The sequence below is a fragment of the Sturnira hondurensis genome, unplaced genomic scaffold, assembly GCF_014824575.4.
Source record: "Sturnira hondurensis isolate 20B ecotype Veracruz unplaced genomic scaffold, ASM1482457v3 Scaffold0020601, whole genome shotgun sequence".
In the NCBI taxonomy this organism is placed as follows: domain Eukaryota; kingdom Metazoa; phylum Chordata; class Mammalia; order Chiroptera; family Phyllostomidae; genus Sturnira; species Sturnira hondurensis.
Window position 1 is genome coordinate 2,808,457 of NW_028093232.1, and position 23,823 is coordinate 2,832,279.

General features: G+C 57.2%; 1 protein-coding gene across 1 annotated transcript in view; it reads right to left on the bottom strand.

Moving 5' to 3' along the window:
- LRP1 (LDL receptor related protein 1) overlaps window positions 1–23,823 on the bottom strand; it is a 79,568-nt gene that overhangs the window by 34,370 nt on the left and 21,375 nt on the right. Inside the window, exons 7-24 of the mRNA XM_037030030.1 lie at window positions 21,224–21,386; window positions 20,892–21,114; window positions 18,841–19,030; window positions 18,247–18,390; window positions 16,883–17,119; window positions 15,032–15,212; window positions 13,955–14,177; window positions 12,823–13,024; window positions 12,303–12,428; window positions 9,727–9,867; window positions 9,506–9,631; window positions 8,932–9,048; window positions 8,106–8,186; window positions 6,257–6,424; window positions 3,089–3,271; window positions 2,480–2,680; window positions 1,093–1,338; window positions 16–213 (exon numbers count right to left, since the gene is read on the bottom strand). Of these exons, the coding sequence (XP_036885925.1) occupies window positions 16–213; window positions 1,093–1,338; window positions 2,480–2,680; window positions 3,089–3,271; window positions 6,257–6,424; window positions 8,106–8,186; window positions 8,932–9,048; window positions 9,506–9,631; window positions 9,727–9,867; window positions 12,303–12,428; window positions 12,823–13,024; window positions 13,955–14,177; window positions 15,032–15,212; window positions 16,883–17,119; window positions 18,247–18,390; window positions 18,841–19,030; window positions 20,892–21,114; window positions 21,224–21,386 (3,150 nt within the window). The remainder of the gene's footprint in view (window positions 1–15; window positions 214–1,092; window positions 1,339–2,479; window positions 2,681–3,088; window positions 3,272–6,256; window positions 6,425–8,105; window positions 8,187–8,931; window positions 9,049–9,505; window positions 9,632–9,726; window positions 9,868–12,302; window positions 12,429–12,822; window positions 13,025–13,954; window positions 14,178–15,031; window positions 15,213–16,882; window positions 17,120–18,246; window positions 18,391–18,840; window positions 19,031–20,891; window positions 21,115–21,223; window positions 21,387–23,823) is intronic.

Sequence of the window (23,823 nt, forward strand, 5' to 3'; positions counted from 1 at the left end):
CATCAGTGCCGTCACCTCCATTGTCCAGCAGCTTCCCGCGGTAGATCTTGTCCTCCACCACGTCCGTCCAGTAGAGGGCGCTCTGGCTGAGGTGGAAGTCCAGGGCGATGGTGTTGCGCAGGCCAGGCACCAGGACGCTGTAGTCCCCTTTGTGAAGGTCAATGCGCCGGATTTCATGGCGGTTGGAGAAGATGATGAACGGCTTGAAGGGGTCTGAGGGGGGTTGAGGTAGGGGTCAGAAAAAGACTTACTGCCTCTATGCCACCCGGTCCAGTGTATGGACGAAAGAGGAAACACATATGATGAATGTGGCAAGCTCAGGGGAGGCCGGCCTAGTGGGCGCCCCCACCCCTCCGCAGTTAGAGACAGAAAGTAACCACACGGGAGGGCTTGAACATGAGATTTCTTGACGAAGAGCGAGTCATAGCAGGTAGTCACTCCTAGGCCTGTAGCTTCCCTGACAAAGGTCAACCTTTACCTCACGGTTGAGTCTGTGCATTTTCTCTTTGCATCTAAGGTAAACTGACCCTCGAAATGTCACAGTGATCTTTTCCAGACCCCTCAGAGCACAGCCTCACCCCCGGAAGAGACCACAGAGCCCCTTGTTGTTCCACCGTTCCCAGCACACCACCTCTACTTGCCGTAAATTTTACAAACTATCCTGTACTCACCCCCATTGAGAAGTATGTGCCTCTCCGTTTTACTCTGTATCCGATCCCCCGATTTCCCTGCCCCCTTAATCTACCACCAGCGGATTTCATGTAACCCTCCTTATGTCTATTCCTTTGATGCCGACATATAAAATAAGATGCAAAACCGCCATTCTCTGGAGCACTTTTCTCAATCTGTTGAGAGTCTGCTTCCTGGCCATTGCTGACGGTCTGACTGAAACTCAAAAAATTCTCTACAGGTTTGGATGTTTCTTTTGACTGTGAGAGGCAGGCAGGGTCTCTGTTTGCTCTGGGGCTGGGCCTGGATGGAAACCTTAGCCTTTGGCATTCAGCTGCCCGAGCCCAGCCAACCAGCCGTCGGGAGCCTGCCTCGGCCTGCCCAGTTCCCCAGGCACCGCCCAACTGCCCTCCAGTGCCTTACCCAGGCTGCGGCAGCTCTCGCCATCTGGCTCCAGCACCCATCCCTCGTAGCAGGAGCACTTCACGCTGAACTTGTTCTGGTCGCACTTCTGGCTGCACTTGAGGTGCTTGGCACAGTAGCTCTGGATCTGACAGGTGTGGTTGTCAGGCCCCAGCTCCATACCCAGAGGGCATGAACAGACGATGCCTTCACCAGGTGCCACGGAGCAGTTGTGGCTGCAGCCTCCGTTATTCAGGGAGCACTGGTCTGGGGGCCGGGATGGGGGTGGGAGCAGGCCTGGGGTCACCACGGCTTTGCTGGGCCCCGAGTCCAGGGCAGCCCAGAAAGAACCCTGGCACCCTGCCCACGTCATCCTTCTTTTCCGTTCTGGCCAGCCCTCTGCTCCGCTGCCTCCCGGCCTTTCTCAGGACTGGGGCTGGGACCCCAGCACCCACCTCCTGGAGCACCCCTCCCCACCCCACCACAAGTACGTCTCTCTGGTCTCTACTTGTTGCTCCTTGAGCCCATGGTGGGGGCCCCAGCTTTTTGTCTCTCCCTGGGAGGATTGGAAACCCATTCCCTTTTCCTCGATCCCTCCTGATATAGGGTGAGGTGCAGCATGGAATGTCCCACCCCGGGTCCTGACACACCCTGGGATCTGCCAGCACTGACAGATGCCCCATTGGCAGCTCCCAAGGCCTGTCTCAACCCACCTTATCTCTCACTCCTCTCCTTTCAGGAACCTGACGCTCTGTCTGCCTGGCTCACAGGAGATAAGGCTGCTCCGCATCCCTAAGTCACACCATGTGGCCCCCGCTGACCCCCGCTTCTTTTGATCTTGAAAGCACACCCTCCTCCCCCAACGTCCTCACTCACTCTGAAAGATCTGCCCATCTTTGAGAACCCAATTAAATCTCCACCTCCTCCTGGAAGCCTGCCCTGACCACATCCAACACTCAAGCCGCTGCCTTTCTCTTGAAAGCCAGCTCCACACTGCTCAGAGGCATGAGTGTGGGCGAGGGGTCTGTGCCTGCAGCGGGGGGCTGTGCTGCACTGTCTCCACAGTACTTTGGGAGCTGGGTGACCCTGGACTGGTTGTTAACCTCTCTGTACCTCAGTTTTCTCATCTGTAAAGTGGGAATGACGATAGTATCTGCCTCACAGGGCTGGCTGCTCTACAGGTCACATGCTGTAATGGTGTGATGCGCTCAGCACAGCCTCTTGCTAAAGTGAGTTGTAAATCAACAGGGGTTGTGGGCAACTGCTCTGGGTACTACATGCTCCAAAGCCAGGGCTGCCCTTCCCTGGTCTCAGACCTCTTCCCGCACAGCCCACCCTGCCCCACTGGCCCTGGCTGGGGCCCGGACTCCTTCCCCGGCCGCCCACCCCCGCCCTCCCCAGGCCTCACCGCAGAGCTCTCCCTCGTCGGAGCCATCGCTGCAGTCATCGTTGCCATCGCACAGCTTGTCGGGGGGCAGGCAGATGGAGGTGTTGTTGGCACAGGGGTGCGAAGGTGGCCTGCAGACCAGGGACTCACAGTTCTCCTCGTCCGAGTTATCCTCACAGTCGCTGTCTCCATCACACACCCATGCTTTGCTGATGCACCGAGCTGAGGGGTGGGTGTAGTGTGAGGGGCCAGGCCTGGGCAGCAGGGCTCCCCACGTCCTTCCCAGACTCAGCAGAGTTCTCTAATAGGCTCACAACTGCGATGCCTTAGGGTCCACTAGGAACCTTGAGGCTTTTCCTGTCAAATTCACATAGGCAGTGGAGAAGGCAAGGATCTGCAGGAGGTGCTGGGACTCAACTCTGGTGGGGGGTTTGGTTCCCAGGGCCCTTGGGGCAGCCCCTGGCCCCCCACACGTCAGGCAGAGCTTTTTCTGTGCAGCCGCTTGCCTCGGTGTCCCCACACCCACCCCTCACAGTACAGTGCCATGGCCCTCGCCTGGGCTCTGCTCTCAGCACGGCTTTCTCCTGACCCTGCTGCCTGTGCCAAGCTCTGTGCAATACTTGTTTTTACCAGAGTCCTTGCAGCCAAACTTGACGTTGGGGTCACAGACGTGGGTCACTCCCTCGCAGCTCTTCTCGTCACTGGAGTCCATACAGTCAGTGTCCCCGTCACAGCGCCACCGAAGGGGGATGCACAGGCCATCCAGCCGGCACTGGAACTCATCACTGTGGCAGCCACCAGGAGGTCTTGTGGCTGCAGGGGGACAGGCAGGGCACCGGGTGGGTGTAGGGGCTCCAGGGCAGCCGTCCCCCTGGCTGCCTTCCCAATCCCTCTCCTGTTATGCCCAGCCTGAGGCTGTGAGCAGAGACGGGGACAAGGAGCTCTCTGGGCACCGCCGATGCTCCTTGGAAGCACTAACTGAGAGTCAGGGATGTTCCACCTTCCAGGTCCCCAAAGACCGTCTCATGTAACCTCCTTATTTTACACTCGAGAGCTCAATCGGACACGAAATTTGCTGGCCAGAACTCAAATGCCCCCCACCTTAGCCTAGCTTATGTTTCATTCATTCACTCCACAGACACTTATTGGTTGCCTACTGTGTGCCAGGCACTGTTTGCCAGCATGAACCAGACAAAGCCCTCATCTTCATGGAACTGAAATTCTAGTGGGGAAGACGGACAATGAAAATGTGATGCAGACACCCAGCATGGAACTGCAGGTCCTGACCAGAGCTATGGACACAACACCAAGTTCATGGCCAGAGAAGGGTAGAGATGCTACTTCACGTGAGATGACCAGGGAAGGCCTCTGAGCAGGAGGCGTTTGAGCAGAGGCCTGGATGGCATGAGCCACAGGAATACCTGGAAACGTATTCCAGGCACAGGGAACAGCCAGTGCAAAGTCGGAGACAGGAGTATCCAGGACGTACGGGGAAAATGCCCAGGGTGCGTTTGAGGCTGCACTCGGCTGGAGCAGAGTGAAGGAGACACGAGGCAGGAGCCTAGGTCAGAGAGGTGAGGGGGGGCCTTGAAGGCCATGGAGTGACATTGGTATTAATTCTAAGTGCAGGCTGCAGGGCAGGGCTGGGGTATAGGCTGACTTAGGCTCTGTGGGACCACAGAGGCTGCTACACCGAGATCTGACTCAGGAGGCCACAGAAGGCACAGGAACAGCGCCTGCTGAGGGCGCACCAGCCCGACTACACACACGCTGCTGCTGCTGCTGCTGCAGGCCCCGCATTCCCACCCATCTGGCCATGAACATGACCGAGGCTCTCCTCTTGTGCCTGGACTTCAGCAGCAGACTCCAAGCTGAGTTTCCTTCCTCAGAGCTCCTGAACCTATTTCTAACCTAATCCCCTTCCAGGATTATCTTCCAAAAGACCTCCTATATCATGTCACCCTTCAGCTTCCAAATCCTTTGAAGGTCCCCCATGCCTGCCTTTTACCTGCTGTAATCTGCCCCCTTTGACACAGCCTCATTCCTCGGGTCTTAGGGGCCCCACCTAGCTCCACGCACCCCTGACAGAGCACTCAGTTTCGCCCTCTAAGCCTCATCACTGGGTTATCCAGGCCACCCCACCCCCATGCTACAGACCCTCCTGCTCGTCCACTTACCCACAGTCTAATCCCTCATTAGGGCTCAGTTCAAATCCCACCTCCTCCTCAATGGTCCCAGACCATTTCAGTTCACAACCATAGCTGACAATCGCTACCAACCATGACATGCCTGTGCTCATGCGCCCCACACCATCTCTTCCCATGTCCTGGAGTAGGAGGCCGAGGCTAGGGAAGCAACTTGCCCAAGTTCGCCCAGCTTGTAAGTGCGGGACTTGGAAGCCCTTCCCACCAGGCCAGCCTCAGGCCTCCAGGGACCCCTTCTCAGTACCCGAGGCACTGTTACCCATTCTCCTCACCCAGCCTCTGTCAGTGGCGGCCCTGGAGACTCAGCAACTGCCTCCCAGGCGTGGGTGAGTCTCCCCATCCTCCCTCTCAGAGCCGGGCCCTCGTGAGCGCTCAGGGCTCAGTACTGTCCCCACTGTGTGCATCCTGATCGGCAAGGCAGGGGCTGTGAGCCCGTGGCCTGGGGCCACTTAAGCCTGTGGAAACATTCTGGCCTTCAGTGCTTTCAAAACTCTTCAAACCGAGTGCTGGTTGTTACGGTTTGATTTGTGTTCCCCGAAAAAGATGCCGAAGTTCAAACTCACAGTACCTGGGAAGGCGACCTTATTTGGAAACAGGTCTTTACTGGTGGCTGATTTCAGATGAAGCATTAGGGTGTCCGCCCGAGAAGAGAAAATGTGGGCACAGGCAGACACGCACGCAGAGAGAACGCCGCGTGGAGGTGACGGCAGCCAGCCGTCGGGTGCCGTGGGGACCAGCTGTGGAAGGCCAGAGGCCGCCAGCGAGCCCAGAGGCGAGGAGACAGGCTGGGGCACATTCTCCCTGACTGCGCCACGAGACGCCGACACTGCTCACTTAGGCCTGGAACCTGCAGCGCCCCCCCGGAACTGTTGGGGCAGCTCTAGGGCACTAACACGCACATTTAAAAATGGGCAGACTCCAGGTGAAAATCTGCACTGCTGCCGGCTCTGGAAGTCAGGACGATCCTGGGTCTGCATGCTTCCGTAGTAGCGACCGGCCAGAGCCGAGATACCAACATCCTCTGCGGGTCTCTGTCCCTCAGTGAACTCAGCCCCTCTGCCCTCTGGCTGTGTCCTGGAGGCCCAGGCACTGGGACCCTCACAGAGCCACCCCCCCTCCTTTCGTTCCCACGGGACTCATTCACCCCTACACCCCTGAGCAGCCCCTCTCCAAGCGACTGGGTCCCAAACACGAGCTCTGTGCTGAATGTTTTTCTGTGTGTGATCTCCCTGAACCCCCATATCGGCGCCGTGATGTCGGCGCCATTATTACCCCCACTTTGCAGATGAAATGCACAGAGGCCATCGAGATTAAGTAACTTGCTCAAGGCCACCCAGAGAGGAAGTAGCAGGGCTGGAGCTCAAACCCAAGGCCACCCAGCTGCAAAGCGTGTGATCTTAACAGTGTGTGACAATGACTTGTCAGCAATCTCCCTCTCCCACGGGGCTGGAGACTCCTGCAGGATAAGAGCCACGTCTGGGCTATCTCTGGCTCCCAGGTGGCAGCGACATGCAGGGAGGAGGACAGACAGATGGACGGCTGAGTGACTGACACATGAACAATCTCACCCCGCCCAGCTGGCCCCGGCGCCTACCCTGGTTGGTGCAGTTGGCGTGTGTCTCATCGCTGTAGTCCCCACAGTCGTTGTCCCCATCGCAGGTCCAGTGCTCTGGGATGCAGCGCCCGCTGTTGCACTTGAACTGGGTGCTGGAGCAGGAGTGGCTGCAGCCAGCCTCGTCACTGTTGTCCCCACAGTCATTGTCTGGTGGGGGGGCAAGAAGGGAAGAAGCACGGAGCAGGTCAGCAGGCAGGCTTCTCTGTGACCCCAGCTTGGGGCCCCCACTCCCACCTCCTCCTCATTCCCACCCCGGCCCCCCTGCCCCCACTGAGAAAAAAACAAACGGAAAAGACACAGAAACTGCATAGACTGCAGCATGCACCATGGCCCACACGTGGGGAGGGGGCGGGAGGGGGCTCCAGGCGGGCCCTTCCCTGAGTCCTGGGAGGATGGCCAGGAGGGACACAGGACGTGTTCCTTTGGTTTGGGCAGGGTGTGGGGACAGGGGCCTGTTTGCTTGGCGGGGGGGGGGGGGGGGGTGCGGNGTTGGGGGGGGGGGGGGGGGGGGGGGTGTGGGGAAGGGCGGGGATTTCCCTGGTTTTGGAGGGGGAGACATAGGTGGAGTGTAGGTGAGGCCTCTCTGCTGGAAAGGGAAGGGCTTGCTCAGGCCCCACACTGAAGTGAACTTGGGCATTGCTGAGACCCATGCGCCCAGCTCACTAGGGGCACTGCCTACAGCTGGGAAGGGTCGAGGCCACCTGGAGGCACCTGGGTGAGACAGAATGATGTCCTCTGAGGGTGGGGGCTTGCGGACATCCCTCCACACTTTCAGGACAATCGGCAAACCTGGGGTTTGGCTCTTTCTTTCGGGAATGTTCCTGCCTCTTTTCCACTTGGATCTGCTTCTCTAATTCTCCCCTCCCCCTCTTTCCTGGTCTCCTTGTCCCCTCCTCTCTGTCCTCTCCTCTCCTCTGAGAGGTTCACTCTGCCCACTCTGCTTCTTTCCTCTCCACTGTTTGCCTTCTCCTCCTGTTGACTCCTCTCTCTTGCTCCTCTCTTTAGCTTTTCCTTCACACCCTAGGAGCTCTGGGTGGGGAGCTGCCTGGGAGTCCTGAGAGGCAACCAGAGGCCAGCTCGGCTCTGGGGGTGATGGTGCATGTGCTTCTATGCACTGACCGGCAGGCTCAGGACAGGTCTTTTCGTCAGAGCCGTCCCCACAATCCTTCTCTGAAACACAGAAACCGCCAGGGCAACCATTGGCACACGAGACACGGCAAAGACAAGGGGCAACACGGCGCTGACCCAGTCCAACCTCTCACATGCGAGCCAGGGCTGGAGCCTCTGGTACAACACGTCACAATACACAGACACAAGCAGAGCCCTGAGACAGCGTACACACGATGATCCACCGGCTCCTGTGGCTCAGGGCTGGCATCGCCTGGTCCCTGGCTGACCGCCAGGCGGGCTCCTGAGCCTAGAGCCAGAGCCTGGACTCACCAAGGACTTCAGGAGATGGGGTTTGCAGGGAGAAGGGAGTCGGGCACTGGGTTCTTGTTGCTGTGCACCCACCCGGCCTCCCCCCCTCCCCCCAGCCCTCCTTGCTTAGCTCTCCCTGGGCCCTGAGCTTCTGCTGGAGGGTAGACAGCGCAGGCCCTTCCTGAGAAGGAATGGCACAGACAGGCGATGGGCAGGGTCCCCCTCATCTTGGTTCCCTCACACATTTCTGGCTCATCCTCCTCTCTCCCAGCCAAGCCGGTGGGGCTTCAGTGAACTGGAGGGAGGCCCTAGCTTGATTCTCAAACCTCTGGCCTCACAGCCCCGGGGCCTGGCTGCAGCTTCTGGCTTTCCTGGGAATCAGGGCAGGTGAAGGGAGGCAGGCTCTCACCATTGTCACATCGCCAGTTGATGTTGATGCATCTGCCGTTGTTGCAGGTAAACTGAGTCAGGGGGAAGCAGGTGGGATAGGCTGTCAGGGAGAAAGTGTAACTGAGTCGGGCCCTGAAAATTCCACGGCATCATAGCACCAAAAGCAGGTAAGGTGCAGGGGCCTCCTGTAACCAAGGGCCCTTCGTGCAGCCAGACAGGGGAGGAGGCTGAGCAGCAATGCCTCAGCCTGAAACTCTGCCCACAGATCCCTACCTCTCTGAGCACCCTTTTTATTTATTTGGACAGTGTGTTTATTAAAGGGCTCAGGATAGGAGAAGCCACAGGGGAGGACCCAGGTGGGGCTGCTGTCAGCTCACTGGGGAGTCAGAGAAAAGGGGGCCTTGGAGGCAGGCTCAGGGGTTTAGCATGGGATGAGCTGCCACTGCCCATTGCTCCCCTCGTTGCAGGTCTCGTGGCAACCCTTAGAGTTTAGGAGATGCATGCCTGTGGGGGAAGAGGAAGAGGAGGGGAAAGGTGTGGGTGTGGCCTTGGGAGGGAGAGCTCGCTGAGCATCCTCTTTGAAAGCTGGCAGTCACCAAACATGGGCCCTGTGCAGAGTGTTTTCCACACCTGGTCTCACCAAGCCCCCACATCGGTGCTGTGAGACAGGTGCTATTATCATCCCCACTTGGCAGGTGAAAACGCACAGAGGCCACTGAGACTGAGTAACTTGCTCAAGACCACATGGTACTAACCGGCAGGGTCTTTCTAACCCCCTGCCCCCTGGGGTGTTCTCATGGGTCACCTTCTTCGTGCCAGCCTGGCCATCCTGTTGTCCCTCTTACCGCATGAGGCTGACTCATCGGAGCGGTCCCCGCAGTCATCGTCCAGGTCACAGGTCCAGGAGATGGGGATGCAGCGGCCGCTGGCACAGGAGAACTGGTTGGGTGGGCAGGTGCGGGCTGGGGGCAGGAATGGGTGTGAGTGCTGAGTCCTGGCCCCCTTTCTTAATTTTCCTTTCCTTTTCTATTATTCTCTGTGTAATAGGAAGTCTTTCTGAGGGTTTCAAAGCCATTTCCATTTCTCTCAGAGAAATTCAAAACCACCTGTGTGGCCTGGCGGTGGCTGTGTCACCTCACCTCTCGAGGGGCCTCCGGTTCCTCCCAGAAGATCCACCTGCCCTGCTCTTGCCTCCCACCCAGAGCTGAGCTCTGTTTCCTGCTGGCTCCGTCCTCCCGCCAACATGTCCTTCAGAGGCAGGGGGACAGCAGCCCTCCCCCCCGCTGGGGCTCCACCCTCTCTGCCCGACGCCCCGCACTCTCGTCTTCCCCCTCAGGCCCCTCTGCCTTCCCGAGCCTGGTTCCCGCTATCTGGCCTCCCTGAGGGGCGCCCAGTGTGGCCCAGCCCACTATCCCACACCTGAACAAGTGGCATTGGACTCGTCTTCGCTGTTCCCGCAGTCGTTGTCGCCATCACAGAGCCAGCGGTTGGGGATGCACCGGTTGTTCTCACACTTGAAGCGGTCTGAGGGGCAGGTGTGCTGATCTGGGAGAGAACGGGTCGTTGAGATGGTGGGCCCCTGCTCTCCCACCCGGCCACCTTGCAGGCCCATCGCCGGACAGAGGGGGCAGGTGACTCACGGCAGAGGGCTGGGGCCTCGTCACTGTTGTCCAGGCAGTCGTTGTCTCCGTCACACTTCCAGCGCTCCTGGATGCAGCGGCTGTTGGCACAGGCAAACTCGCCCGGCTGGCACTGGGGTGGGGGCACGTAGGATGGGTTCGCTGCGGGCACCACAGGGGCGTGAGGGGGAAAGTCAGGCCCAGATCATGGGCTGGGGCTAAGCCCATTTTCTTATTTAAAACTAAGACACAGGTTTCCTAGTATGTCATTTTTTTAAAAGATTTTATTTTATTTATTTTTAGACAGAGGGGAAGGGAGGGAGAAAAAGAAGGAAACATTAATGTGTGGTTGCCTCTCACGCACCCCCAACTGGAGACCTGGCTTGTGACCCAGGCATGTGCCTTGACTGGGAATCGAACCAGTGACCCTTTGGTTCGCAGGCCAGCACTCAACCCACTGAGCCACACCAGCCAGGGCATAGTATGTAACCCCTGATGAACAAATTATCTGGGTGGAAGCCACAGGGTGACGTTTATTCTGACATGTCCCATACTTCAGCATGCCCTGAGAAGAAGCAGCTACTTCGAGAATGCAGAGCACCCCCACACTTCAGTGCCTGCTGAGCAGAGCCCTCCCCGCTCCCTGCCATTTCTATAAATTGTTCCTTGAAAGCTGTCGCCGGGACCTTCAGGACCTGGTCCCTGGACTTCTTCCCTCACAGACGCACCCACTGCACCAGCAGGAGTGAAAACGGGCCCCAGAACCCTGCAGGCTCCAGGCTTCTGCTCCCTGCACTCACCCCCCACACTGCCATCTGCCTTGGGCCATTAGAGGTAAACTCACCAGGTCCTTCGTGTCCGTGTCAGTGACGTCACGCAGCCCAGGACGCCCACATCAGACTTGTCCCGGACCTTCTGGCTCTGTGCACCCCTTTCTGACCCGTCTCTCACCCCCACTCTACTCCTTGAACCTCCCCATGGGCCCGTGGGCGGCTACTTTCTCTCCCACGGCCCACGGACCACTGGGCCTGGAGGTGTTCGCCTTGCTGCTCACTGCCGCTCCCCACGCTTCTCCCTCCCTCCTCTCTGAAACGCCCGTGCTGACTTTCATGGGATCAGATCGGGCATCCCAACCCCGATGTCCGCCCCCAGCCACTCCCCGTCATCCCCAAGGGTCTTTAGATCCCGACTCAGGGTCCCTTCCTCCGAAATCACTCCTGCTTTAAGTCTTAGTGATTTCAACGTCCATGTAGAGGACCCTTCCATTCCCCTGGCCACTCGGTTCCTCTCCCTGCCAGTGCTCTTGCCTGCGCCTGGCCTCCGCCACTCGCTCTCAGCTGGGCACTAAGGCCTCGCGCCCCGTGCGCACTTCTGGGAGTCCGTTGTAAGGAACCCCACCAGAATATGGGAAGGCGTGAAGGTGTGAGAGATAGCAGAGATGGGATCTAGCCCTGACTGCCATGGCTCAGTTGGCTGAGTGCTGTCCTGCAAAGCGAAGGTCGCTGGTTCGATTCCTGGTCAGGGTACATGCCTGGGTTGTGGGCCCAGTCCCCGGTCCGGGCACCCACTAGAGGCAACCAGTGGATGTTTCTCTCCCTCTCCGCCCCTTTCTCTAAAAATAAAATAATATCTTTAAAAGAAAAAAAGAGAAAGAAATGGGATCTAGCCCTGACTGGTGTGGCTCAGTGGGTTGGGCATCATCCCACCAACGGAAAGGTCACTGGTTTGACTCTGGGTCAGCACGGAGGACTGGGTTGCAGGTTTGGTCCCCAGATGGAGCACATACCAGGACAATCAATGTATCTCTCACACATCGATGCTTCTCTCCCTCTCTCTCACCCTCCCTTCCCCTCCCTAAAAGTAAATAAATAAAATATTTTTAAGATTCCACTTATGTATTCATGACATCCTGTCATATGAAAACAGCAAGACACGGAACAGTGCGTGCGGCAAGCTTCCGTGTAAGGGAGCTGAACGCACGGAGAAATGCTTGGGAGAGTGGTCTCTCGGGTGGTAACAGTGGTATCAGTGGGTGGGGGTGTTTGGGGTGACTTATACTTTCGCCATTTTCCATGATGTTTATTTCTTTTTGTAATGATTGATCCCTACGTTTATTTTTTAAATGACGCTATTTAAAATAATGTAACAATGACACAGAAGATGCTTTGACACGTGCGGACACCTAAAGGCAGGAGACGTTTTACGCGCAGAGTGACGACAGGTACGCGACATCTACCCACGGAACCCACCCGACAGGCCAACGGCACAGTGGGGCTCGGTGGTCAGATCTGGGCTTTTCTTTTCTCTTTAATTTCTAATACTTAGAACTATTGTTACATTACTTTAACAATAGGGAAATAAATGTAAAAGACTGTTTTCTTCTTTCCATAGCTGCCTTGCTCTAAGTCTGCCCTCATCTGTGTGCCCTCAAGCGTCCCCCTCCTCCCCTGGGTCCCCAGAGCCTTCTCTTGCCCATCCCTCACCCGCTATTGCCCCAACAGGGCCCTCTTTGCCTCCTTCATCTCCGAGTGGTCCCTGTGGCCCCCTCCTGTTGGGGCCCGCCTGCCTGCCTCCCACCCCAGCTGGGCCCCTCGTACCCAAGCAGGTGACTCCGTCTGCGTCCAACACCTGGTCCTCGGCACAGGCGCACTGGCGGCTCCCAGGGGTGGCCAGGCACAGGCTGCTGCAGCCGCCGTTGTTCACCCGGCATTTGTTGGTGCCCACTGTGATGGAGGGCCGCAGAGGGGTGGGGGGAGGAGGAGGATGGGGAGGACACAGGGGAGATGCATTACAGTGAGGAGAGAGATAGGGAAGAAGCATGGAGAGGACCGTGAGCGTGTTGAAGAAAAGCAGACGCGGGCACGGGGCAGGGCGGAAGATAAGGAAGGAAGGGCAGGAAGGTGCAGATGAGGTCAAACAAGCTGCTGGTAGACCTCACAGGACACTCAGCCTGATGAGGAATGTGAGTCTCACTCTAAGGGCAAGGGTTGGGGGTCTCTCTTTTTGAGAGCCTCTAAAGTCAGAGCCTGGGACCCCAGGGAGAGTGCTTTCACCCTCCTGGGAGCCTCACCCCCCATCTGGGTCCCACCCATCACCAGCCCGAGCCCCAGGGGGTACCTTGCTGCTGCTGGGCGTCATACATTCGGATCTCAAAGATGGGGGGTCGCTCACTACGCAGGAGGGTCACGGTGGGGGGTGCACCTCCTGTGCCCCGCTCCAAGCGGTAGACACTGCCACTCCGGTACTCGGTCCAGAAGAGGTAGTTGCCGTGGTGACACAGGCCAAAGGCATGATTCAGCTCAGGGCCCTCATACACAATCTAGCAACGGAGGGGAGGTTACTAAGGGGCTAGGGCAGGGGTGTCAAACTCATTTCCCCAGGGGCCACATCAGCCTCGAGGTTGCCTTCGAAGGGCCGAATGTAACTTCAGGACTGTGTACATGTAACGGCTCCTTAACCGTTACACGACAGCTCAGCATGGCCGCCGGGTAGAAACCAGGTGCCAGGCCGGATGAAACAGGTGGACTCGGGAAAGTCCAGAGACATCACTGATCTTTATCCAGAGTCTGGGTGTAGGTCATTTTCCTCCATTAGCTTGGGAGCCCCAAAGGCTGGTGACAGCTTTGCATGGAGCGAGGTGCCAGATCCTGAACCCAGCAGGAGGCCAACGGCGAGCTTGCCCACGCGGCCTTCTCTTGGGCCCACTCACATCCTCCACATCCCTCCAACACGCACATGCGCACACACGCACACAATACTGAACAGGCAGCCAGAGCTCTCATTTGCTCATTTCTTCATCCAACAGACACTTGCCAGGATTTACTAACGGCCAACCTGCGGGAGGCACTAAGAAATGAAAATGATGTGGCAATCCAGGGTGGGAGAGGGGACGAAGACAAGACGCTGGGGGAGGTGGCCCCAAGCAGCAGGCGGAGGGAGGGGGGCTGGGGCGGAGGCAGAAAGAACTGTGGGAGAAGAATGCGGCGATGTGCTGGGAATGACAAGCTGTGGGCAAGCCCGCGGAGAGCACGCAGTCACGGGGACACCCTGACAGAGGCCATCCTCTAACAACATGCCTAAGACACACAAGCACACAGCTGTACACACCCATGGGACAGAGGCAAACACACAGGAAGCCCACAGGCTGAGCCGCACACAGATGCCCACACAGTCACACACGCAGAGCCTCATTCACACACACAAGTGATCCAGCTTACGAACACCCACACACAGGTGCATGCCTGCCTACCTTCCGGTCTGTGCCATTGAGCAGTATGGTCTCAATGCGGTCATAGAAGGCGTCCACCCAGTAGAGACGCCCGGCTGGGATGTCCAGGCTCAGCCCATTGGGCCACAGCACAGTCTTGGAGGTGACAAAGATGTCTCGGTGTGAGCCATCCATCCAGGCCCTCTCCAGCCGCCCTCGCCGACTGTCCTTAGGGTCCTCCTCCCAGTCTGTCCAGTACATCCACCTGTGGGCAGCAATGGGTCAGCACCCCACGAGCTGCCGCCAACAGCCTCCCTGTGACCCCGATTCACATGTGCTGTCCCAGAGGCCACCACCGGGGTCTTCCTGCACTGCTCGACCCTGGCCCACACATTTCATTCATTCATTCTTTCACTCCACAAATTTTGATGAGTGCCTCCTGCGAGCTGGGCACAGTCTGGCACTTGGGGGCCAGACCAGACCAAGGCAGCCAAGGGTCCTTCTCTTCTGAGGCTCATGTCCCACCCAGATCAGCCAACAAGGTCTCACACACTGGAGAACGATGAAAGCCAGGAGGAGCTAGGAAGAACATGAGCAGGTGACAGCATGGAGAAGGACTGGGCAGCAGGTGAGGAAGGCCGCTCTAGGAGGCGGCATTTGAGCTGAGGTGTGAATGATGAGAAGGAGCTCGGGAATTCCAGGCAGGGCACTCCCAGAGCAGACGCCCTGAGGCAGAAACAGCTGGGGTGTCTGTCTGCGGCACAGACACGGGGCAGTGGAAACAGAACTTCCAAGGGCAGGAAGTGAGGTGCGGAAGAGGTCAAAAGAGCTGCAGGAAGACCCCGTGGGACCCCAGCCCTGATAAGGAATGTGTATCTCACTCTCAGGGCGAGGGAGCCAGGGGAGGGCTCCGAGGTGCCAATGACAGGATCTGATTTCTCTGTCTGCATTCAAGGCATCACTCCCTGAAGACAGACAGGGACGCATCCCCTTTCAGCTTCCTGTTGCTGTCTAAGCCTCCCACCTGGCTGCCCTCCCATTTACTCTCTGTCTCACCGGCCACTTCGGAGACCCGCAGGGTGCCTGGCCCACCCAACCCAAGGCCCTGGGAGGACTCACCCATTGAGTGGATCCACCACAATGGCCCTGGGGTGTGTCATTTTGCCCTCGATCAAGGTCTTGCGGGTCTGAGCTGCCTTCTCCAGCCTGGCCACACTGATGGTCTTCTTGGGCCCATCATCCGTCCAGTACAAATTGTCTCCCATCCAGTCCACGGCCACACCCTCCACATTGTGGATGCCTGCAGGGAGTGAAGGGGGCAACCATGGAGAGCCTCGGGGAAAGCCCCAAACTGCCTATCCCCGCCTGGAGGGATGCATGCACCTTTGAGCAACTCAGCCGTAGGGAGGGCTGGGAGCCTTTTGTGTGCAGGACAGTGGGGGTGATAGGGATGGGAGGATGGAGGAAGGAGCTGGAAGATCATTTGTGTTGCCAATCTGCGTTGAGGCACGGAGCCTCTCAACACTGCACGTGGGCAGCCAGCACACCTTGGGGCAGGCGTGGCTCTCAGGGGAGGGCGTGGCTCTCAGGGGGAGGGCGTGGCTCTCAGGGGGAGGGCGTGGCTCTCAGGGGAGGGCGTGTCTGGGCCTGAGCTGGGGGGCAGCTGGAGCAACGTGCTCTGGGTGCAGGTGTGACGTCACATCCCAAGGCCTGAAAGTCCTGAGCTAACAAAATGAATAAATCGGGAAGTGACTTTTTTACTCAGCTAAAGGCTTCATCCCTGGCGGCCTTTAAATAGCAGTTCCCCCTGGCATAGGGAACCCTAATGTTTCTCCTGATGAGGAGTTACTTTTGATTTCTGCAAAGTCTTATGATTGCTGACTGCCAATGTTCTCTGACTCGGGGTGGGGGTGGGGGAAGCAGGGCAAAGTGTGGCAGCGGTGTCAGCCATACTGATCCGGCAGGGAGCCCCACCCTGGGGGCCTGAGTGTAGGTGTGGGGATTCCCAACAGGGGCAGGGCACAGGGGAGCTCGGCTCAGAGCCTCCATGCAGATGGACATTCAGAAGACGCTGNCCCTAATGTTTCTCCTGATGAGGAGTTACTTTTGATTTCTGCAAAGTCTTATGATTGCTGACTGCCAATGTTCTCTGACTCGGGGTGGGGGTGGGGGAAGCAGGGCAAAGTGTGGCAGCCGGTGTCAGCCATACTGATCCGGCAGGGAGCCCCACCCTGGGGGCCTGAGTGTAGGTGTGGGGATTCCCAACACGGGCAGGGCACAGGGGAGCTCGGCTCAGAGCCTCCATGCAGATGGACATTCAGAAGACGCTGCACTGCCCTGGCTGCTGCAGCTCAGTGGACTGAGTGCCAGCCTGCGAACTGAGAGGTTGCTGTTTCCACTCCCGGTCAGGGCGCATGCCTGGGTGGTAGCCAGGTCCTCGGCTGGGGGTGTGCGACAGGCGACCGATCCATATTTCTTTCAAATATCGTTGATGTTTTTCTCCCTTTCCCTCTCCCTCTCTTCCTGTCTCTCTAAACATAAATACATAAAATCTTTTTAAAAACCCCACGATTTTCTCAGAATTTGGAAGCACGCAGCTTTCGGTGGCACACACCCTGCATGCGCGCACGGGTGCTGGCGTGCTCGCTCTGATTCGAGGCCTCGGGCCTCTCCCAGGTCGTGCGCAATACACAGCTCCAGGGCTAGCAGCCAATGGCTGAGAGACCCTGAGTTTTCCCAAGGGCTGGCAAGGACAGCCCACACTGCCTAATCTATCCATCTTCCTGCCTCTTGTTGGCTCAGCCAAGAAGGGGTCACACAGGGGTCAATCTGTCATCCTCTCATCTCCATGCCAACCAGCCCAGCCAGCCAGTCAGTAGGACTGTCCATGCTGAGAGGGCACCAGGAGAGAAAGGCCTAAGCCCCAGATCACTTCCCATCCCGGGTGCGTCCCCATTCCAGGGCTCTCACCATCCTTTAAGATGGTCTCCCGCTCAGTGCCATCAATCTTCTGGCGGCCGATGAGGTAGCTGGTGGTGTCAGCAAAGTAGATGAAGCCGGTCTCAGCGTGGAAGTCCAGCGCCCGGGGGTTCATGAGGTTCTCGATGGGGATCATGTGCTCGTCTGGAACCTTGGCCCCCATGTCCATGCCCCGGATGATGCCTGGCCGGCCCTTGCCATACACAAGGAACAGCTCGTGTTCCGGCTCTAGGGCGGGGACAGACAGGCACAGAGTCAGTCACACACGTGTGCGTACGCACCCACACACGGCCACCACCTAGCCTCGGGGCAGTGGCCCAGGGGCTGTGATGTCCCAGCTAACCTGGGCAGGGGCTGTAGGGGCAGCAGAGGCTCTGGGCCAGGTGGACAGACACATAGACATATAGTCCAGGGCACGATGCTGGGGGGTTGGATCCACTGTCCTCCAGCGGTGGGAAATGGGGCAAGTGTAGCAAGGGGCATGTTTTCCGTTTAAGCGAAATGCTCAGTAGTGAAATTAGTGGCCCAAAGGGAGCACCTTCAAAAGGCGTTGGAATCGGACCACTTTCGACCACTTCCTCTGCTACCACCCTAACCTACGCCACCTCACTTACTGCCTGCACCACGGACACGGCCTCTTGCCACACCCCTGCTGCCTGTCCTCCACCCACCTAGCAGCCAGCACGATGTGTTTACAAACAGGAATCAAATCCTGTCGTCTCTCTGCTTGAGAGTCGCCAAGTTCACACTGGCCCCGAGCCTTGGCACTTCCGTTCCCTTTTGTCAGAAATGCTCTTCCTTCAGGTAGCTCCTCCTCCACCCTTCAGATTGCTAGGCGCAAATTTCATCTCTGCAGAGAAGCCTTCCCTGACTGCGCTGTCTCAGCCGGAGCCCTTATGTCCTCACTAACTGTTCTCCATTTATTTTCTTCCTAACACCTACCAACACCTGGAGTTTTATACTTACTTGTTTGTCTGTCTCCCTTGCCAGACCGTATGCCCCTGGAGGACAGGGATGACATCTACCTGTTCGCTCCTGAATTCTTATTTTAGGACAGTGCCAGACACATAGTACATGCTCAGTACTTCCTTGTGGACGGAAGGAGGGAAGGAAGGAAGGAAGGGAGGAAAGGGCCAGTTCACAGTTTTCAATGAAGCTGGAGAAGGAGAGTGGGAAGAGCCTTGCTTTCAGATGTGGGTTTAAGTTCTGTCAGTGACAGTTACTAGTGGTGAAACTTTGGGTAAGTTCCTTTACTTCTCTGCATCTCGGACAGAAGTGGCAGGGCTATGGGAGATAGATAAGGACGTCTTCCCACCCCACCCCAGCAGGCACGCACGGCCTGCCCCATCACTCACTCTTGCAGGACTTCCCATCACTTCCCAGGCTGAAGCCGGAGCGGCAGCGGCAGGTCCGCGCCTTGTGGCTGTTGGCCAGCAAGCAGATGTCGGAGCAGCCACCTGGCTTCCCGTACTGGTCATTTTCACAGGCGTGGCTCCTCACTAGGGGCGGAGTGGAGAGCTGGTCAGGGCCCCTTGGAGCCCCTGTGCCTCAGCCTTGAGAAGGCTTCCTGAAGTCTGCCCACCCTCCCGCTGTGGTCTCTGCACCTATAGTCCCATTGGAGGATTTAGAAGCCACAAGACCGGAACTCCCCTGCCCCACCACAACCTAGCCGCTCGGGTGGAGGCTGCTGTGGTCAGGGAGGGTCACACAGTTGCCCACGGCCAGGTGTTTGTCCTCTAGACCAGCCGGAGGACTGGGAGGGGCCAGCATTCTGTGTCCTCCCTGGCGGTGGGACCTGGAGGCTAAGCAGCAGGGAGGGGCTGGCAGAGAAGCTGAGGGGCCAGGGGATGTAGAGTCTGGAGTGGATGGTTGGGAGAAGCTGTCTGGATGGGAGAGAACCTGGGGTTCCTGCAGGAGGGCCCCTGGAAGGGCCGTGGAGCCCTGCTCACCTTGGGGCTGACGCCGCTGGTGGTAGATGTGGAGGGCGCCACCCTTGTCCACACGGGTGACGACCTGGTAGTCAGTGCTATTGAAGCGGTTCACACGGATCACGCTGGTCTTCTGCTGGGCATTGGCATTGTCCGAGTTGGTGGCGTAGAGGTAATTCTCAAATACGGTCAGGCCATAGAGATGCTCAATCTAAGACAGGTGGGAGGAATGGTCAACATGAGAGAAAAAAAAACCCTCCCCTGCTGCGGAGAGGCCCCCCCCAGCTTCCCACCCGAATTCCACTGGCTGCATTCCCAAATTCACTCTGTAGTTGTCTAACTTCATGCTCTTCTCCCTCTCCTCTGGCTGGACTATCCTGTGCTTGTGATCTTCGCGTGTCGAAATCCCACTCATCCTTCACACAGCACCTCTTTGAAGAGCTTCTGGAATCTAACCAGACATGGTTTTTCCTTCCACGCTCCATCTGTCTGGCTGTTGTGCCCTGTCTGGTGATTTGTTGACTGGCTCCACCTACTCTGTGCGAGCCCCTCGAGGGCAGGAACCACATCCCCCACGGGATCAGACACATAGTAGGTGACCGCATGATTCTGGACTAAACTGGACTTGGGACCTAAACTCTGTCCACAGAGAGTGTTGGGAACTGCCCTGCCTGGTTTAAGAAGCTGTAATCCCCCATGGCTAAGGCTGAGTAAAGGACCTTGGAACCATAAGTCACTTAGGAGACAAAGCTTATCTTCTTTGTAGGGGCACCACCTCTGTCCCTTTTCTCTTCACCCTGCTTGGCCCCGGGCGGATGACTGGTTAGCCAATGATGGGTAAGATTTCTCAAAAGAGGGATGACCTAAGACAGGCATAGTCGCAAAGGGCCCCCCAGGAAAGGACTTGGGGAGCTATAGAAAAAGGGGGGATGGACCCTCACCCCTTGGCTTTGACATAGTCTGAGTCCTCATTCTGTCTGCAAGAAGTTTCCTAATCTCTTGGCTACCTTACTTCCCCTGCCTGACTTAAGCCTGAAACAATGCTGAAGGGGGGTGCAGCCCTGTGCTGGAAAGGGCGGGTTCCCTAGGGCGATCAGGCCTAAGAAAAAATGCATAAAATTCTATAAAATCTACTTTGTTGATACCCTCAATTTAAATGATAAGGGTCCAACTAGGAAGTGAGTTTGTTCCCCAAAGTTTTAGGACCCTTTAACTATCTGACCCTGACTCAAAATAAGCTGTCAGAGTTCTTTGAATGTTATCTATTGTTTAATCATTTCTGCCTGACAATAACTGATGAGCTTTACGTATGCACCCTGTATTCCTGTGCAAATTGAACCCAATAAAAGCTTGTCAAGGCAAGGGTTGAGACGTTCTCCTCTTGAGAGAGAAGGTGCACCGTCCCTTTTCCTCCACAGGACTCGGTAGTCCATGTGAATTTGTCTTGTCTCACCCATAATGCCATGGACCCCAGGAGCTGGGATCCGTGTCAAGAGAGCATACTTAGCCTGAGTCCAGCCCCCAGCTTGGGGAGTGTGCAGAGGACAGACTGGCCCTACGCAAGCCCTGCAACAGCCCCCACTGCCCACATAACTAACTCATCTAAGGTAACCGACTGCCCATGTTTGCCTGAGTATAATGGGTCTGCTGGTTCATTGGTCTTTCTGGGCTAACACCAGCACAGTCCCAGGCAAACCAAAATGGCTGGTCGCCCTTTTAGTCCCAGAATGGAGTGCCATCTCTGAGCTGGTGGGGCTTCTAGACTTCAGTACTATTTCCTAGCTGTGTCACCTCAGGCAGATCACTTAACCTCTTAAACCTGGATATTTCATCTGCCAAATGGGAACTGAGTCACCTGTCTGCTCATCACTGAGGGGCTATTGTAAGGATCAAATGAGAAAAAGGAAGTAAAACGTGTCTCTAAAATGACTGTCCCAATCAGGGTGGAAGCCATATCCTGTCCTTTCCCCTAAGTGCTCTGACCACCCCTCCGCTGACCCCTGGAGGGCTCAGGGCCACCCAGGAGCCACACTGCCCTCCCCAGGGACTCCCCTGTGAAGCGCCCCCCTCACCAGGATGCCCTGGATGATGGTCTGCCGGCCCTTGCCCTCGTAGTCCACCACTTCAATGTAGTCCAGGTAGGCGTCAGCCCAGTAGACAAGGCGGCTGACCAGGTCCAGCGTGATGCCATGAGGAAACACAATCTTGCTATCGACGAGCTTGGTGCGGTTCTGCCCATCCATGTCGCAGCGCTCCACCTTCGGGATCTGCCCGTAGTCGGTGAAAAACACTTTCCTACGGGCAGACGGCACGTTAAAAGGGTTCTGGACGTTGGGCACCCACCCCTCCACAGTAGTCTCTGTCTCGCCCCTTCCAGGACAGAGCCCCTGTCTGCCCCTCTTACCCCATGGCAGGGTCCAGCGCAATGCCCTTGGGGTTGTAGAGCTCCAGGTCTAGCAAAGTGACACAGGTGTCCCCATTTCGGTTGCAGACGAAGATCCTATCATCGATGTCGTCCACGAAGTAGAAGTTGCCCGTCAGCCAGTCGATGGCCATCTGCTCTACGTCTGGAGAGTGCAAACGAAAGAGCTTACGGGGGCAGTCCTCCCCGCCACACCCCTATCCTTTGCTGCTGCAGAACTCGCTGCTGGACACCCACTTCCTCTGGGGTGCCCTCCTTCACTGCCCAGGCTCTAGCCGTCTCTCTTCCCTGAGCTCTTATGGGAGTTACCAGCAGTGGCACACTTTGCCTTGTGATCTTTGCCATCTTTCCACCTATCTGGTGTCTCCAAGGAGAGGTCTCTGAGCATTTTCCCCCACAGCCCCACTCCCCATGCCGAGTCAGGGTAGGGACGTGGCAGGTCCTGGGTAAGTGTTGGCTGGTGGGTTGATTGACAAGCTTCCCTAGCTCCAGCCCCTTCTTGAAGCCAATCTTGGAGTCCCCAAAAACAGTGAGGACAGGTTTACTAGTTCATTTCAGTTGTTGGTTTTTTTTTTTAAATCTGCTTTTACTTGAGATAAGAGCAGTCAGGCTAATGAAAGCATCACACATCTTTATTTTTGGCTGGACTTTCATATGTGCTAAGTTGAGTTAGCCCATGCCAGCCAGAGGACTGACTAGAAGCTATTACTTGTTGCGTGACTTTTAAAAATGAAAATGCAAGGCAATTATCAACAAATCCAAGCTGAGAAAAAAGAATGCCAAAATATGGGGTCCATATGGATGGAAAAAGGAAGGCCCACGGTGGCCAGAGGTTGGAACCGGTGACATGGGCCAACTTCCTCTGTTCACTCCCATTCCCATTCCCTCCACGTCCCTGTCGCTCAGTTTCCATAGGGAGGGTGGAGGGGAGACAGCACCTGAGAGGGGCGGTCAAAGGGCTCTGAGGGCAAAGAGGGGCATGGCCGAACAAGGGGGGGACCTTTGGAAGGGTGGGTGTGTGGGAGGAAGATGGAGATCAGGCACAAACTCAGTCCACGTCACAGGTCTGGAGAGGATGCAAGGGGCCAAAAAGAGCCGAAGAGAGGCGGGGTGGGACGAGGGCAGCTGGAGGGGTGGGACGAGGGCAGCTGGAGGTCTAGAAGGCAGGAAATCTTCGAGCAGGGACCCTGCAGGCCTCCTCTGGGCCCCTCCTCTCCAGGACCCACTGGCTCTGGACCACCTCTGCCTCCGCCAACTACCACCCTCAGCACTGCTGTTTCTTGCAAACTGGGACATTCCCAAAACGGGGACCCCCTGGGACCTCTGCCTTGCATTCCACCTCCATCAATTTCCCCAACAGGAAAAGAAGTCTCTGGATGACCTGCCTGTGGCTGAAACGTACCACCACTACTCACGCTCTTCACAGTGGAAATTATTCTGCCCCCACGCAGCTTTAGGTGTGATGACTGGGCATTCAGCTCAAGCCCTCCACAAACCTTCCCCTCCCCACAGAGACTCAGGGACTGTTTCCTAACAGTGGGTGGGGGTGGGGGGCCAAGGGAACAGGCACATGGCTCCCAAGGAACTTGGCTGAGCCCCGACACTGACTCACGGTCACAGGACTTAGGCTGAGCCGGGCGGGCCAGGCGGAGGAGGGGAGGTTGGGGAGGAAGAGCCAATTTAAGGCTCCCATCAAACTAGTCTCCTCTTCAGGTCCCCCCTGTTGAACCTCACTCCAAGGTGACTAGAGAAGGTCACACGCACGAGCTACCTCTGTCAGTGCTGATGCACCCCAGCCCAGCCGCTCTCTCCTCTGCACCTGGAGCGGACAGGGGAGGACAGAGGCACAGAGCAGCCTGGGGACATGAGTCCCAGGCCAAGTGGGAAGAAGACCCAGTGCAGGGGTAAGGTGATCAAAATGCACCCCCCACACACTGTTACCACAGAGAAAACAGATCAAAATGAATGCTGTTGGGCCACCTCCAGAGGAAGCCAAAGTCCCAAAGGGGAGGGGCCTGCCCACAGCCCCAGACAGCTAACAGGGCAGTTGAAAGGCAGACAGGGCTGTGTGCCCTTTACTTGGTGGACACTGTGGGGGTCGGGGGACTGCTGGCACACAGACAAACTCCATCATTTGAAGCTGTTTTCCCAGTACCAGCTGGTGCAGTGGTGTCTTCCTCTCCAACTTCCTGAGGCTTGCCTGAGTCACTGCCCTGCTCCAGGGCTGGCAACACCCTGCCCTGCTCCCCACCCGCCCTTCACTCAGCCCCGAGGGGAGGAGGGAGAGACCTGAAGAGATCTAATGCCCGCCCCCCCCATCCAGGTGCAGGTCCACAACCATTCCCCCCCACCCCCAGCCTCAGGAGGTGACCGACCTTCAGGCCTCCCTCCTGGCCTGTGTTTCCCCCCAGTTCCAGGAAGAAAGGCAAAGGAACCATCCTGCTCTCAGATATTTATCCTTGGCTGGTCTCTCCTTCCACCTCCCGAAGGCCAGGCAGGGCCCCACTCAGCAGGCCGGTAAGGACTTGGCAAGAATTAGAGTCCCCAGCCCGGCCTGGCCTCCCCTTTGGTATTTTTGCAGC